This window comes from Bombus pascuorum, chromosome 16 (assembly GCF_905332965.1).
Source record: "Bombus pascuorum chromosome 16, iyBomPasc1.1, whole genome shotgun sequence".
Taxonomy (NCBI): domain Eukaryota; kingdom Metazoa; phylum Arthropoda; class Insecta; order Hymenoptera; family Apidae; genus Bombus; species Bombus pascuorum.
Genome location: NC_083503.1, coordinates 3,567,468 through 3,583,702, shown reverse-complemented (window position 1 = coordinate 3,583,702; position 16,235 = coordinate 3,567,468). Strand labels below are relative to the sequence as shown.

At 36.1% G+C, this 16,235-nt stretch overlaps 1 protein-coding gene across 1 annotated transcript in view; it reads right to left on the bottom strand.

Moving 5' to 3' along the window:
- LOC132915298 (dynein beta chain, ciliary-like) overlaps window positions 1-7,091 on the bottom strand; it is a 31,428-nt gene extending 24,337 nt beyond the window's left edge. Inside the window, exons 1-6 of the mRNA XM_060975104.1 lie at window positions 6,996-7,091; window positions 6,719-6,938; window positions 5,281-5,442; window positions 5,007-5,153; window positions 4,140-4,301; window positions 1,659-1,895 (exon numbers count right to left, since the gene is read on the bottom strand). Of these exons, the coding sequence (XP_060831087.1) occupies window positions 1,659-1,895; window positions 4,140-4,301; window positions 5,007-5,153; window positions 5,281-5,442; window positions 6,719-6,938; window positions 6,996-7,057 (990 nt within the window). The 5' untranslated portion in view covers window positions 7,058-7,091. The remainder of the gene's footprint in view (window positions 1-1,658; window positions 1,896-4,139; window positions 4,302-5,006; window positions 5,154-5,280; window positions 5,443-6,718; window positions 6,939-6,995) is intronic.
- Window positions 7,092-16,235: the final 9,144 nt, after the last annotated feature.

Below are 16,235 nucleotides of genomic sequence, written 5' to 3'. Positions count from 1 at the left end.
GTCATTTTGAGGTTATAGAAGACTTATTGACATATTTAACTAACTTCAGAGTCAATCAGCACAAACATCTGAATTCTAATATGGTGGGAACTACAAATTGAATTCTGTCCGAATTCTAACGGCGCACCCTGTATATATATATATATATATATAACGATATTATATATAAATATGTCGGAGATGATAGGACAACGGGGTCCCCCGTTGGAATCACTCGGGAAAAACCCCAATGCTGTAGTGTTTACAAAACAACCCAAATACAGTCATTCGAAACTTGAGACAATGAGCTTAGGCTCGAGGTCGCCGAGGGTAACCGCGGTCACGGAATAAACGTTCCACCTGACAGAGATATGGAGTTACATAGCTCTCCTTTAAAGAATTGGCCGTACCGACACTTAACAGTAAACATTCCAACGGCCCCGTGGCTCGCCACACACAGACCCCATTCCTCGGACAAGATGATGGCCAAATGTCGATGCATCATTCACAGTATATGTTCAGCTAGCCTGAGGAACCGCTACAAATCTTAGGATTTAGTTAACTAAGATCCTTCAGATTTATTCTATCAGCCCGTAATCTGTCACCTATTGCGGGAAGATACGGGAGATCTGCTTTCCTCACGAACGATGCTTCCCGTTAGGAACTCTCTCAAGGGCGGCTAGCATCCTTTTCAATCTACTAACGTAGAAATTAACTAATTAACAGCAACGTCCATTTCCCTCACTCTCCGAGCGGAGGCTTTCCTCGACGAATCCAATGATTCCATGCCCTTAGGCACACCCCATTATAGTCTTCCTCTGCAGCGTCATCGTGATGGAAAGTCATTCCCTTTCTTGCAGTCTAGCCAGTTACCTAGTGTGTTTGTACGATCGGTGAATTATACACGTCTCAACAAAGAGTTAATCAAGCAATCCTTGTATCACGGGAAGTAAGTCGAGTCCGACTTAGACTTTGAAGCAAAATATATCCGTTATCCCCTGGATTCGTCATATCAAACCTAAGATCATTGTCATTAGCGTCTAATTACCGCGGCCACTTGTTAATCTTGCAACATCTATACCAGTGTTAGTAAACGTTACCTTGATTGTGCGACAACGATGAATAACCCAGGCGAAGATTCGTTACACGCCCCTAAGTCAAATCCTAACGCCAACCCGACATATATATATGCAATGAATGAAACATGAGCATTTTTTCCAAGAGAATGATCGAATTGCGACTCATGGTTCCTCAAAGGTACTGCAAAGTCGCAATTCAACCAATTCGTCCCCCGAGACGAGTACTATACAATGCAATAAAAAGATCTGACCTTGAAATTCAAGGACAAAGAATTCTTGAACATCCTGTACCTAAGATAATTGAACTTTTTATGGGTTCAATTTACTCAGTTATACAAAAGTTAATACCAAAAATATTTGTTTGTCTTTTTATATGTTATGTATAATTCATAATCAACTATATGGAAAGAGCATAAATATAAAATTATATTTGTGCACAAAAGAGTGCGTCGTAACGAAATTTTGTAAGGTTGATTGCCAATGCACAATAGTTATAGTTATAAGTCATCACCGCGAAGAAAAAATAATTTGCATAACAAGAATAGATCGCGATTCCAATATTACATTGAAAGTGTTTTGTTTACAAATAAGAAAACGTACCTCAGTTCTTAAGGCGTTCACGATATTATCTACCTCATCATCGGCGAATAATTCGGAGATTTCGCCAAAAGCGAGCATATCGTTTATAAGTACCAGAAATTTTTCATCGGCGATATGAGAATCAGTCATCATGAAAGTTATTCCGATTCCTTTCAATCCAGATTTCAAATATAAACCTGATAAATCGCCTCTTAAATCAGTCATCGAATAACCTGTTCGTAATTGTATCTGAAAAACCTAAAATATAAAGGACTTTGATTAATTTTTATGCAAAGAGATTGCTTACATGTTATGTATACGTGTTGATATTAATTTGAAACTAATTAAAAAGAATTTCATCCATGAAAGTTCACAGTTAATTTTTATTCTCCATCTATCTCACATTCTTCAAATAGCAGAAATTCACCCAAAATTTCACCTCAGGAGCATTAAAAAACTATTTGAACATCGTTTAGGATACCTTCGTTTCAATTCAAAAATAATAAAACTTGATCACTCCTTTGCACTTTTGTTATATAACGATTCCTTATTTAATGTTATTCCAGTACTATCAAATTCTAATTTTCACTTTACCTCAGATTTTAAGGAACATGACATAAACTATGTAGGTATAATGTCTTCAGTTACTTTTTATCATAGTAATGAATTTTTCTAATATGAACCTATTTTTATTAAAAATTCAAAGGATGTATTGTATACATATAGTTCTTTGATGAAAACTACGAAAATAAGACAATAGTCAGAGAGAAAAAGGGCGATATTACTCGTAAATCAACTGATTTAACAATTAATATTCAATATATATACAATTTATATATTCCAATCTAAACTTAACTTATTGATGAGAGATGATATAAAAAAAAATAAAATGGATGGATTATGATTTAGGCTACAGTAACTACTAGGTAGCCAATAATTTTAGCGTGAAATAATTTTCAATGGATTTATTGCTACAGAAAATATTGCATTATCTCTTACCTGCCTGTTTGTCACATACTAATAATGATTAGAGGCAGCAGATATGTACGAGGGTGAGTCAAAAATTATCCGCACTGTCGCTGTAGAATTTATTTTAAGCAATTTTCAGAAATGACATACCACATTTTTCTACATAATCGCCCAGCTTTTCAATACACTTTATCCATCTGCTAACGAGCTTTCGTATTCCCTCATTAAAAAATGTTTTCGACTGAGCCGCGAACCACGAATGCAGTGCCGTATTCGCCTCTTCGTCGATTGTTTCGGTACCACTTCGTATAAACTTCTCGAAACCTAAATCTATCGCGGAGTATTGCATAAACAGAGCCATGACTGATTCACAAATGATTTGCCATATCATTCAATGCCACCTGTCCATTCGACAGAATCAGTTTACGTGCACTTTTGATGTTGTTATCAGTCGTGGATGTGGACGACCTTCCAGTTCCGTCTTCATGACTGACACCTGTGCTACGTTCTTTGAACTTCTGTATCCATTCAAACAAACTTGCTCGCGACAAACGCTTTCTTAATACTGTGCACAGAGTGTTCGATAAATATCGGCACTAGACACGCTCTCCAACCACAAAATACGAATCATTGCATGCTGCTCTTTTTTTCGTGCAAATCACAAATGGGGCATCCACAAATGAATTGACGTAACACGTTCAAACCTGAACAGCATTGACTTAAAAGATAGAGATGTTATACGAAAAGTGCAGATAGGACAGTATGGTCAACAAAAGTTCTAAATATAACTGGAATATAACTGGAGTGCGGATAAGTTTTGATTCGCTTTCCTCACACACGCGTAATTATTATTTTTTAATTTTAAATGTAACATGGAATATTGAATAACATGATAGTAACTATGCACGGTTTTAGTTTTTGAGTTATATACAAATGTATGTTTAATAATATATATAAATAATAATAAGTAGTAGTAATCTAATTTACGATACACTTACAAAATCGCATGAAATAAGAATTAAGTCATACTAGCGTTACCAGCAGCCTCACGGCAGCCGAATATTAATCTAATCTAACCTAAAACTCATTGATTTATCTTTTTCTACTTATATCGAAGATAATTAGCATCAATAAGTCAAGTTTAGATCGGGATATGTAAAATTATGACCATCCATGTGCCAGAATGTAATGTAATGAAAACTAGGTTTAATTGAAATTTTTTGTAAATATCTCGGAAACGAAGACTGAGCGGCGATTATGTACATAGAAAAACGTTGTTTAGAATTTTGATCTTGATAATATATTTTTAGCTCATTGAAACTTTCTAGACGTATAATTACCTTTATTGTTCTATTACTTTGTTAATTGTTCATTTTTTACATTTCTTTCATAATAGCTAAATGTTTCACTTTTCGTGTCTGAAAAGGTGGTGATTTTTATGGAAAATTCGCACAGGTACTCAACTCTTCTTAAAGATAAGGATTAGTTAGAATTGCATGATGTTAGGAATTTTACAAATTATAGCAAAAGTACCTCTAAGCCTGCGATGAAAGACGCAAGGCTAGAAAGAGATTGTTTTCCGCTTCCTCCAACACCAACAAGCAATGCGTTTCCTCTTGGCGACTCCAGAATGCGATTTATTTGACAAACCTGGTACATAGCATCTTCGAATAAAACCAGATTCATTGCCGCTACCTATTCGAAGGTAAAATATATAAATTTGATTAGAAAAAAGAAATAGTAACATATATAAGAAATTCGAATATTCCAATTAGAATAAATATAGCTTTTACTTGTTTTATCAATTAATTTTAATTCAAAAAACATATATTTGAACTGGAGATAAAAATGTGTTTTATTTACAAAGGTTCTTACTCACGAATTAGAAATTAATTTACATTAAAGTTTAATAGTACTGCTATAGGCAATATAAACTAAGTTCTTATGTTATCTATTTTTACAATCGAAGAGTACAAGCAAAAAAAAGTTGTGTGTAAAACAATGTTTCATGTACCAAAATATTGTATGTAAATATTGTTTATGTATAGCGTGTAATCTATATGTCAAAATTAGCAAGTATTTTGTAAGAACAGATGAAGGTTTATATTATCAATATGAAAAGATCTAAATTTAACCTATGTTGTAGCAAACAAAACAAAACACTGTCTTTCACATTTGAATGTGACATTATTTTGTTTATCACATTCTATACTGGAGGAACGTTGGTTTTGAGCTATAGTGAAAAGATTTATAGATTGTCATAATTTCGAATGTTTATTTTTACACTGACTATGATTTGTTTTATTGTAACATTTAACAAAACTATTAACTTGAATATCATTTATATTTTTTTATATGATATACTATATAATTTATATTTTAAATATAAATTGTTATTACCAGTTCGTTATAGTTAACCAGAGCTTCATCCAGTAACTTTGTTAATTGTTGCCAATCTTTTATTGGCATATATTTTGGTTCACCGATTCCTTCCGCAAAATGACAATATATTATTGGTCCAGCAAATACAATATTTTCGTCCATTTCCTACGATAATAAATGATATTATTAAATTTATCATTATCAAAAATTAAATTAAGAATATACGTAACAAAGACCTATTTACTTCTCTTTTATTTATAATAATTAATACTAGTGACTTTTTCAAACTTACAGAAATATTTTTGCGAAGCGACTCCTTCAGCAATTGCTGAAAGGCTTTTTTATCTTCAGCATTGATTAATTTATCCGAATACACTCTTGTTGCTTCGTGAACGTACAATCTGATCAAATGATTTGCAGTCGGAACAGTCTCACCGTGTGCAAACAGTATGCCCTTAAAATAAGAGTGAACTATTTTGTATCAAATAAATATAATATTAAATATTTTTTTAAGGGAGTTAATTATAACGTCACGTGATTTTCATCTCAATAAGTTGAATTTCATGGTAACTACTTCAGTTACTAACTGCGTTCGACATGTATACAAGTCAATGCAAAATTTTATTTCGGCGCGGTTCACGTGTATAAAAAATTACCATTTGTCATAAAAACTCAAAATTTATATAATACTTTACTGTGTATATCGGCTATTTGGCGAATTCTTTTGTGTATTTTATTCTATTATCTTTTGGCAATTTTTCAGTTATTAATAACAATAACCTTTTCAGCGATCAATGAATTGTTAATTTTATAATCCAACACAATTCCAATTTCCTCATGAAGATACAATTTACTGATGAGACAATATTTAGTAAATGTAGAATAATAAATATACGTAACGAATATTTCCAGGCACACGAAAATCCACACGCATTAAGAGATAGTTCGTGCAGGATGGTGCGCCATCACATTCTACCAACGTCGTACAAGAACACTTGATCAGCTGTTTTGGAAACAGGTAGTCGGTGGAGGAGAATCTGTGCATTGGCCTGTTCAGTACTAAGATTTAAATCTTTCCTACTTTTAGCACTGAGAATACACGAAGACACAATATAGTAAAATCTTAAGAAAACAGTCAGGTTCTGTTTACAAAGAAACGGAGGACGTATCGAATATCTGTTGTAAGTTGTTGTGTTTTTTGTGGACATTCGCGGCCGAGACAATCGCGGTGCTTTTGTTTTGAACGATCCCTACGACTTGTACGAGATAAGCTGCCGAGATATGTATCGTTCGGATTGAGGATCATCAGATCAGAAAGATCTACCTATATTAGATTTCGAAATTATGTTGGATGAGCTAAATAAGATAAAATATCATAATGACCGATTCAGCGGAAATATTAATGGTGCGTATAAATATAAACGTAACAGAATCCATTCTTTTTTTTATACATGGGAAAATCTTCATAGCCACCGCGTTTCGCATCCACCCACCCAGTTTACGACATAGTCAAGTGTATACATGTTCGAAGAGTCTTTAATTTTGATTTAGTCGGAGATAAAGCTTCCTATGGAAAAATATTACTGTACTAACGTCACCAGTTCGAAAACACTTTACACAAAAAGCATATTAATTTTAAAAGGCAAACTGCAGCAAAGAGCGATAAATTTCTATGGTTTTAATTAAGCTTTTGTCATTTTAATGACCTGCTTTGTTGAAATAAATCTTACTTGAAAGATGTTTGAGAGATCACGTAGATTAAATACGTAATGAAATTTCACTGCTGTTGGTAGGAATGTTGTTGAAATTTTGTGGTGACAGTACAATGCTGCATTTAATAACGATTCTGCAATTTTTGTCAGCGCTAAGTTAAATTTATTGATAGGATTCATCAGGTGTTGATCTAGCATTTGGCTGTAGATCAGTATTAAATTATCTTCGGTTGGAAAACTGAAATAAAAAGAAATTTTCAGTTGATAGAAAAAGATTTTTGTAATAATAATTTACATATAAGTTATATTTCCAGAAATTTTATATTCATATATTATGTCATATACAGGATGATGCATATAAATCGTGACAGCTGAATATTTGTTTTTCTTTATTATTATTATTTAATTTGTACTTTACAATTTGTCGCTGGACATTTGTTAAATTTTTCTAGCTTAATTGCTAAATAACACGTGGATGGCTACCCCGAGCAGGATACCATTTTCCAGTTTGTTTATTTTATTTTTTTAGCAAGGTCAGTGGAATGTTTTCTTTTCAGTCTCCTTTTTATATGGGTTTCGCTCGTGTCAGTAGCCAACCTATTTGGCTGTGTTGCCGTTATTTCCTTGTTTTTTTTTTTTTTTTTGCGTACCTGCCGATTTCTTCTTTGACTGTTGGTATTTTTAGTTCTTTGCGTGTATCCTCGTTTCTGATATGGGGCGTTGACTATTGTTCTGAGTATCTTTGAGAAGCGACTCTGGTTTATTTACCTGACTCATTGCTGCTGTCCCCCATAATGGTATTCCATACGTCCAAATTGGTTTTATTATTGTTTTATAACCCTGTGATAGGGACACAAAAGGAATGAAATTTTACCGAATTAAATTTGCTAAAACAGTTGTGTGATGTAGCAGCTAAATAGATCTGGGATCCATATATCTTTAATCGTATCATATCTAATTTCATTCTTTGTATTACTATTATTGATATTTATGTTCTTTTTTAAATACATAGGACAAAGATAAGCTTTCAAAGATTAATGTCTTTTTATTTCATTTCATTGTGTATATTGCTATTATCATAATTTGTGTTCTTTTTTAAAATACATAGAACAGAGATGAATTTACAAAGATAAATCTTTTTAAAGATAAAGAGGAAAAAGGTAACTGTTCTATCATTCGAAAACTTCATTATCCGAACATTGTTGCCTCCTAATTAGTTCGGATAACTGAGATTCTGCTGTATATCTTTCCAACTGCAATATTATTGCAATGTTTTTTTATTTACGATGTTCAAAACTATTTCAGTTTTAACATGTTCCAAATGATAGCTTCTCACATGTGAACATTTCGTAATGCTGCGACAAGAAAATAATCGCATCGTACTCAACATTTCTGATATCACAGCAACACAACCTTCACGAATCCTAATTTTCTGTTGCCTGGATTAATCATACGTGACTATAATCGTTAAATAATTACATTTTGATGTGGACTATTTCGAGATTGTATCATACATCCAAAAGGCGTCCGTTTTATGCCAAGTTTATATCCGAACATCCTATGTCCACTGTGACCATTTCCAAAATGTTTGCAAGACTTAAATTTTGCATGTCCTAGCAACACCCATTTCTTAAATCTAACAAATACTCATAGAACTTAAATTTTGGATGTTCTAGGAACATCTCTCCCGAAAGTCCTACAAATATTCTTAAGATCAAATTTCGAATATTTTACTAATATCCATTTCGTAAATCTAAAGAATTAAATATCAGACGTTATAGGAACAACCATTTTTTAGGTCTTAAAAAGATGCACTAATTTATTTGTACGTTTATGTGAGAATGACATAATGCATGGTAATAGTCGTGTAGTACTAAAATATTTCTTTTTCTCGATACTTAGATTATAGATTATTAAAAATAGATTGTCAAGGAAAGTAAAAAATATTGTAAAAATAAAAAAAGCAAACACCACACGGAGTTCCCAAGCGGTCACCCATCTAAATACTACCCGTGCCCAGCGATGCTTAACTTTCGTGATCGGACGAGAACAAGTGCTTTTTTTTTGTTGTGTTTATTTAGCCAACATAAACTTTTTTATACATTGATTGTAATTCATTTAAACTATGAATTTGCATAAGGTGTGTTAAGCAAAGGTACTATTGCAAAACATTGCAATTTCTTGATGCTTAGAGTATAGATTATTAAAAATTGATTGTTAAGGAAGCCGAATTTATTTTTTAGATTTACGTTATCTTTGTGCAAAAGGAGACTAGGAGGTTATTTATGACTATTTCGCATATTATGCTTATGTTGGGTAGGAGATTTATATATCGCAGGTTTCAGGGTGAGAAGCGGTCTTTATTTTTTTTCTTTTGTGATGGCTGTTAAAATTATTAAACAGCACTGTGTAATATCATTTTATTCGGTTGGGTAAGCGTTTGAGCAAAATGTTCGAGAGCATGATGTCGTCGAAACCGGATGATTTTTTATTGTTTAATTTAGAGAAAATGATTTTTAATTGGTTATAATTTGTAAAGTAGTTTATTTAGTTTATTGTCTGGTTGTTTGGGTTGTCCAAGGTGTTTTCATTAAAGAATATAAAGATTGTCTTATTTAGCGATATGTCCCGCTCTATTTTATTTTTCAGTTTATTTGTTTCAGAGATAATAATTCTGTTTAATTATCCTCGACCCATAAGTTCGTTGTGTGTGGGTGTGTTTTGGAAAATTGATTGCCGATAACGTATAGTTTTTCCGTTGGTTTACATGTTATGAAATATCTAGACCCAATGTCTTTATTGATATTCTGTATCGCTATACCTGCTTCTTGGAGGAGGAGAGCTTTCTCTGGAGGCAGTTTGTAGGAAGGGATAGAGTTAGGTTCATGTAACCTAAAAATTTGATTTGTCAGTGGGAACATGCCAGTGAGTCTCTTTAGACATATTTTTTTATTTTGTTTGCCCATCTTCCCTTTTATCGTAAGAATAGTTGTATTTCAGATTGTTTATTTTTGTTAATGTGTAGCTTTTATCTCGTTGTTGCTCGTTGTAGCACGCTTTCGCAGTCAAGGCGCTATTTTAGAATGGTATTCCAATAGCTAAAACGATTCTCTTCAGCATTAGTAGCAGTATTTATAATTTCCTATACTGTGAGTTTCTTGTAAGGATAATTGACATATTATAACGGTCCGAGCGGTCGAGCACCACCCTTACCCAATATGATCGAAGCCTCGCATTCATCCACGTATCGTTCGCGCTCTTACCGCGAAGAATCCCCCGCACTTGGAGCGTATTCACGTAGTAAGCACCATCTTGCGGGCGTTTGACGATTTTCTTGAAAACCAATCAGCGTGCGTATTTAGGGTCCACCGTTTTGAGCCTTGTTATTTGATTCGATGAGTGTTGGGCTCGCTCGAGTATAATAACGGTGTCGGCAGTCGCGTTCGAGTAGTTCAATCGTAAATATGTAACAGAGAGTCAGTTTCCGTATCGCTAAACGTGGATTAAAGAACCGCTCTTCAAGCGCTCGAGCAGGTGAAATCGTTTCGTCAGTCGATACTTTTCTGAGCTGGCTTTTTCGGTGCGTCAATATCTTCAAGCATTCGTGGACATGGCTGCAATCGTTGGTGGAGATAGAGTCGTTCCATCAGGCGTAACGATCAGTGGACAGTCCTGTGCGAAGTCTTCAGTTCTGAACAGTACCTCCACGCATACGCGAAGGTCAGTATCATTTTAATGAGCACACGATTAGTAAACCGCCTCGTGCGAGTCTTGTGGCATTCGCTTTGGTTGCTTCGTATTGCATAATCGTCCGCAGTAAGTATTCGTAAATTTCGTCTTGATCGTCGAAGACAATTCGAAACTTTCTTATCGTTTATTCTTCGATATTTTGTTTTCGAGTTTTAACTTCGTCAATTGTTCTTCACGCATTGAGTCATCACTCTCCCTCGTAAATCTGTTATTCAAGATTAATTCGTCGAGAAACAAGTTACAGAGCGCGGTATCGTCGATATCGGAAATACGCGCATGTTAGACGTATCGTTATTTCTTTAACCGTTTGAGTACCAAGCAGCGTGATCGCGCTGTTTAGATTTTGTTTCGCGAAAAGTCCCAGTACATTTGAACGCTACGGACGACTGACCGTATTTTGTATGTAATTGTTATCTTAATAATTTTTATTGAATAAAACTTGAAATATGTATAAACTAATAGTACGTACATACGAAAATATAGATTTATTTCATAAAAATAACAGATATGACGAGCGCTATCCTGCCGTTTGTTTCTCTTCGCAATCGATTAAGAGGCTATCGCGCCATTCGGGTGGTCTTTTCGACCCTGGATCTTTTCAAAGACCCCTGGGACTCAAACGGTTAAATTATGCTAATATTATCAGCAAATAATTATTTTTCTATTTACTCTATATGATTTTTGAAACATTAAAAGATTATTATTGCTCGACTACTTCAATATTGATTACGATGCTTTTTTAATTACGGTGAAAGTTTGTCACAACTTGTGTGAGAGACTGTAAAATTGATTCGAAATAGTATCTTACAGGGACCGATGAAGCCAGTGAGTTAGATATTTATATAATTAATGGTTATTCTATTTTTGAATTTTCTTTGCGAATATGTTAACTGTGCTTGAGCAGCGCTGGGTCAAATTTATAGGAAAAGTATTTTAAATACTATTTTAAGTAGTTGTCGGTCTACGGTACGAATAAAATATTTTAAATATGTAATAAAAAATAAACTATCTTTATTTTTACAATGCGGTATATAAAATATATAAAATAAAATAAAGTATTTTATCTTTGTATTGTAAATAGCGTTTAAAATGTTTCTTAACAATGAAAATAGATTAAGCAGAAGGTTAATATCAGGATGCAAGAATCCAAAATATTTACAAATAAAATTCATGTTCTTTTTAATCCTGCTACATTATTCGGGTCTCTTTGTTCTTACTGCTCTCCTTTCTTTTTCTGACAAAGACGTGCGATCATAGAAAATTTAGGGAACGCACTGGTACAAAATTATATTATAAAACGGTAATATGACCCACGTAGGAAAGCTACAAAAGAAATACCAGAGAGTGTTATAAATACATCGGAACATTTCAAAGAGAAAATAAGAGTTCGTAAAAATTTCACTAATGCCAAAATTTTGTTAGCGATAATAGAATGTATCGGTTCTTTGCAATGAAAGTTATTCCCCGGTACTTTAGTTAGAAGATAAACTAAGCAAAAACGAATCTTTGTATGCAAAGTAATTTTCTTCTTCAAACTCTTACCGAATAATTTAGTTGAATGAAACACCGCAGCAGGGTTAAGTATGGATATTCACAAGTAACGACGAGTATTGTTCAAGGCTTCCATCACTTAGATTACTCGTTTGTGGGCAAACACGCAATCCATTTCTTTTTTTTTTTTTGTTTAATTTGTGCTTTACAATTTGTCTAGCTGGACATTTGGTAAATTTTTCAAACTTTGATTCTTGGTAAAATGTTAATGGTTACCCCCATCAGGCAGGATACTATCTTCCAGTTTGCTTATTTTATTTCTTTAGCAAGGATGTTTTCTTTTCAGTTTCCTTTTGATATGGGTTTCGCTCGTGTCAGCAGTCAACGTAATTTGGCTGTGTTGCCGTTATTTCCTTGTTTCTTTTACTTTTTTGCATACCTATCGATTTCGCATTGGTCTGTTGGCATTTTTAGGTCTTTGCGTGCATCCTCGTTTTTGATATACCATGGGACATTGACTATTCTTCGGAGTATCTTTGAGAAGCGACTCTGGTTTATTTACCTGACTCATTGCAGCTGTCCTCCGTACGTCCAAATTGGTTTTATTATCGTTTTGTACATTGTTAGTTTATTTTCCATGTTGACTTTAAAGTTTTGAGTAGTTAGCCAGTACATCTGCTTTTTATTCGCGCATCTGCTTTTCAAACATGCCTTGTTTGTGTTAGATGCATATCATTCAGCTGGACATTAGGTGGTTTCCGTTTTTGGTTTTTTAGTTTCCATATTGTAAATATAATGTGGTTAAATTGACTGGGGTTTGCTTCTATCCTGTAGTCATTTTTCTATTTTTCTGATACGCTCTGGTAGTAATATGACTGAGACAATTAGAGTGTTTGTTTTACGTCGAAGGCAGGAGAAGTAGTGAAATTAAGAAATCACTGATCGTTTCCTCGCGTCGTTCGAATCATTTCGCTTAGGTTTAGAGGTTTCACGAGCAAGGTAAGAAAAATTCAGACTTTAGATATCGTGTCAGAGTTTATTATGTGAATTCAACAGAGCGACAGTCAAGAATGTTAGGACAGAGTGTGACATAACGACTCTCGATTGACAACTCTTGATTCTTCGGTGGCTAACTGAGGATCAATAGCCACGGTGCCGAAATGCATTAATGGCCATCAGCCCTGAGGTGATTTTGGTGTAGAACGTGTAGGGTGCCACAGTAATACTCAGTGGTGTTCAACAGTATATTTATTAACAATTCTCGCTTTCGACTCTTTACGTATCATTCTCGATTTCGACTCTTTACGTACAACTCTCGATTCCAACGGACGATTCTCACATCTCGGTTACAACTCAACTGTTTTATTTATCCGATTCGTTTCTTTTTGTCGTCCCTCAATATCCCTACTACGCATGCGTTTGTCAGGCATCCGCGACTGTTGCCACGTACGCCTTCTCCCAAATATTCGTCGGAAGGACCATACGGATATCTACAGCTCATTAGGCCTGTCGGCACTAGAGCTTCGGTGATACCGTTGGGAAGTTTTGTTGTCGAGTGCCGCTAAGCCGTATTCAAGTTTTCCGACCCTTTCCGCTTGACGGCACTTGTGCTTTATCGCCGACATTGTCTGTATGTCGGCGATCTTTCCGCGTTACTATAATTCAGACCAAGGAAACCGTTCTACAGTGTCACCTGACTAGTACAGTCGTGTCGTCCGTGAATGTTAGTATTTTGCTGTTGTTGACTGTCTACGGATACGAGATCATCGGATTCGTCGAGGAAAATTTTCGTTAGGAAAGTGAGAGAAATTGCTTTCGATTAGTTGATTTCTAGATTGGTGGTTAAACAAGGATGCTAACCGCCCTTGAGGGGAAGTTGCTAGCGGGAAGCGTCGTATGTGAGAAGAGCAGATTTCCCGTATCTTCCCGTAGCAGCTGATAGATTTAGCGACTATTAAGACAAAGACTATTTGTTCGTTTGAAGAACATTAGCTAAACAAATGCTAGAATTTATAGCGGGTCTTTAGGCTAGCTGAAAATATACTGTGAAGATGTATCGACATCTGCCAATCAATCATCTTATCCGAAGAATAGGGTCTTTGTGTAGAGAGCAACGGGATAGAAATCGTTGGAAAATTTACTGTCGGGTGCCGCTACAGTTGTAAAATTGCAGTAAACAAGGAAGTTAGAGTATTATGAAGGTGCAAGTCGAAAGGGGCTGATTCCCTATACAAAAGTAAGCCGAGGATGAAGTGGCAATTTTTGACACAAGGCTTGGTTTTCCAGAAAATCAATTATGAAGTTCCGGCCACTTGACTCGCTACTTTTTAAGTATACGCGTACCTACATGACGGAACTTCACAATTCATTATCTGGGAAACGAAGACAGGAAAAATTTTATACATTTGAATACACGTCTAAAAATAACATTTATCCTCGTACATACTTGTACGTTTTCTTATATATTTTGTCTATTCGATAACATAAAATAACAAAACTTATTACTTCAGCCAACGCTGTCCGGGTGACTGAATATGACGTCGTCCCCCTGCGCATAAAAGTTGGAAAGCTCACTCGCCTCACGTCCCAACCGAGCCATAGATATTTGCCACATGGCACGAAATGATGTAACATTGAGGATCGTATTCAGTACCACCGTCTAACGCCACCCGCTAGGTAATCCGTTCCGCCACTCACTAGTCCACTCCTCCGCCCTCACTTCCGCACCATAAACGAACAAGCTGTCCCACAGTGCCTCCCACACCGGTCTAGTCTGGGGCACGAACTTAAGCAGATGACGACCTACAGCGTATAGCGTAACGGCGATGACCGCTTTGCTCTGGTGCTGGTCGAATCCACCTTAGTCCAGAGGTACTTTCCAAGTGTAGCGGGTTCGAGCCGCCTCTATGAGGTCATAATCTATCTGTTCATTCCCTGCCTCCCCCGCAAACAGGGTGCTTAATCGGCTACCGTGCATGCCACGTTCCAGTACCTCGCTCAAGTAGTTCATCTTCCTATTAACGGGGTTTCCCGTCTTGGCCACCGGCCGAATCTTACCCCCCTTACTCTTCTGTAACACTTGCATCGTTTCGAGTCGGTGTCACCAGGTCACGGGCGGCGTCCTTATCTGACCAATACACACCCGTCACCCCCTTCATCCGTCCCGTCCGCACCCGCTTTCAGTCGACACCCACTGTGGTATTCCTTTCCGAACCACTTTTTCCCTCCAACCATTTACCGGTGCATACCCACTCCTCCACCGTCGGGACACTAGTCGACATCTTCCACTCTTCCATATATTTCGAAACTTCGTCCTCTATCAGCAGTAGGTAATTGTTTCTACCCATTGGCCCCCCTAAGTTGATCGGGGTGCACAACCACTTGTCCACTTCCGGCACTAATTGTTCAGTTGGTTTGTATGGCAAGTATCCATACCCAAGTTCGCAGTAACACTCTGAACGCCAAGTAGGAGATATTCTCTCTCCGCCTATCTTCAATAGCCCTGTCCTATCTTTTAACAATTTTTGGCCGCCATGTCGACAAGCGCCTTTGTGATCGTAAAACGCACACCCTCCCATATAAATACTGTCGTTGCTAGCCGGGACTGATGAATATCAGAAGGTGTAAGTTGTCCTACATGACCCCCTTCCCCAGCTCACACCCAGGGCAAGGATCGTGCCGCGGTAATTCATCCCCTTTCAGGTTAATCAAGAAGTCGTCATATTCCATCCCCCAACCAGGGATCCCACACCCACAGTTTTCATCCTTCCACTTACTTGCCAACTCCTTCCATTTTTTCTTAACACTTGTCACAAATTTGAACACGTCCCACTGAGTTTCAGGATTTATTCCTTTCAGCTCAGACCACCTCCTTAGTCCGAAAAAACACGCTTCGCAGCAGCAGCATTGTAAATGTAATATTGTTTGGCACACATAATATTGTATGGTTATGTCATACGGTACTTTCGTCTAATCCACCCCATAACCGAAATTCATTTTTTAATGTACATTATATACATATGTAATGATCATTCTGAGTCTATAAACGTTATGAAAAAAAAGTACTCGTTCTCGTCCGATTACAAAAGTCAAGCAGCGCTGGGCACGGATAGTACTTAGATGTGTGACCGCTTGGGAACTCCGTGTGGTGTTGGCTTTTTCTACTTTTCTTAACACTTAGTTAACCGAACGGGTAGATCTCCCCTCTGTGAAGAACATCGCTGAGTGATCTCCCTTTTTGACTTTAGCAACGCGTTTTCTTTTGTTGTTGTTGTTGTTATTACCAATTATTCTT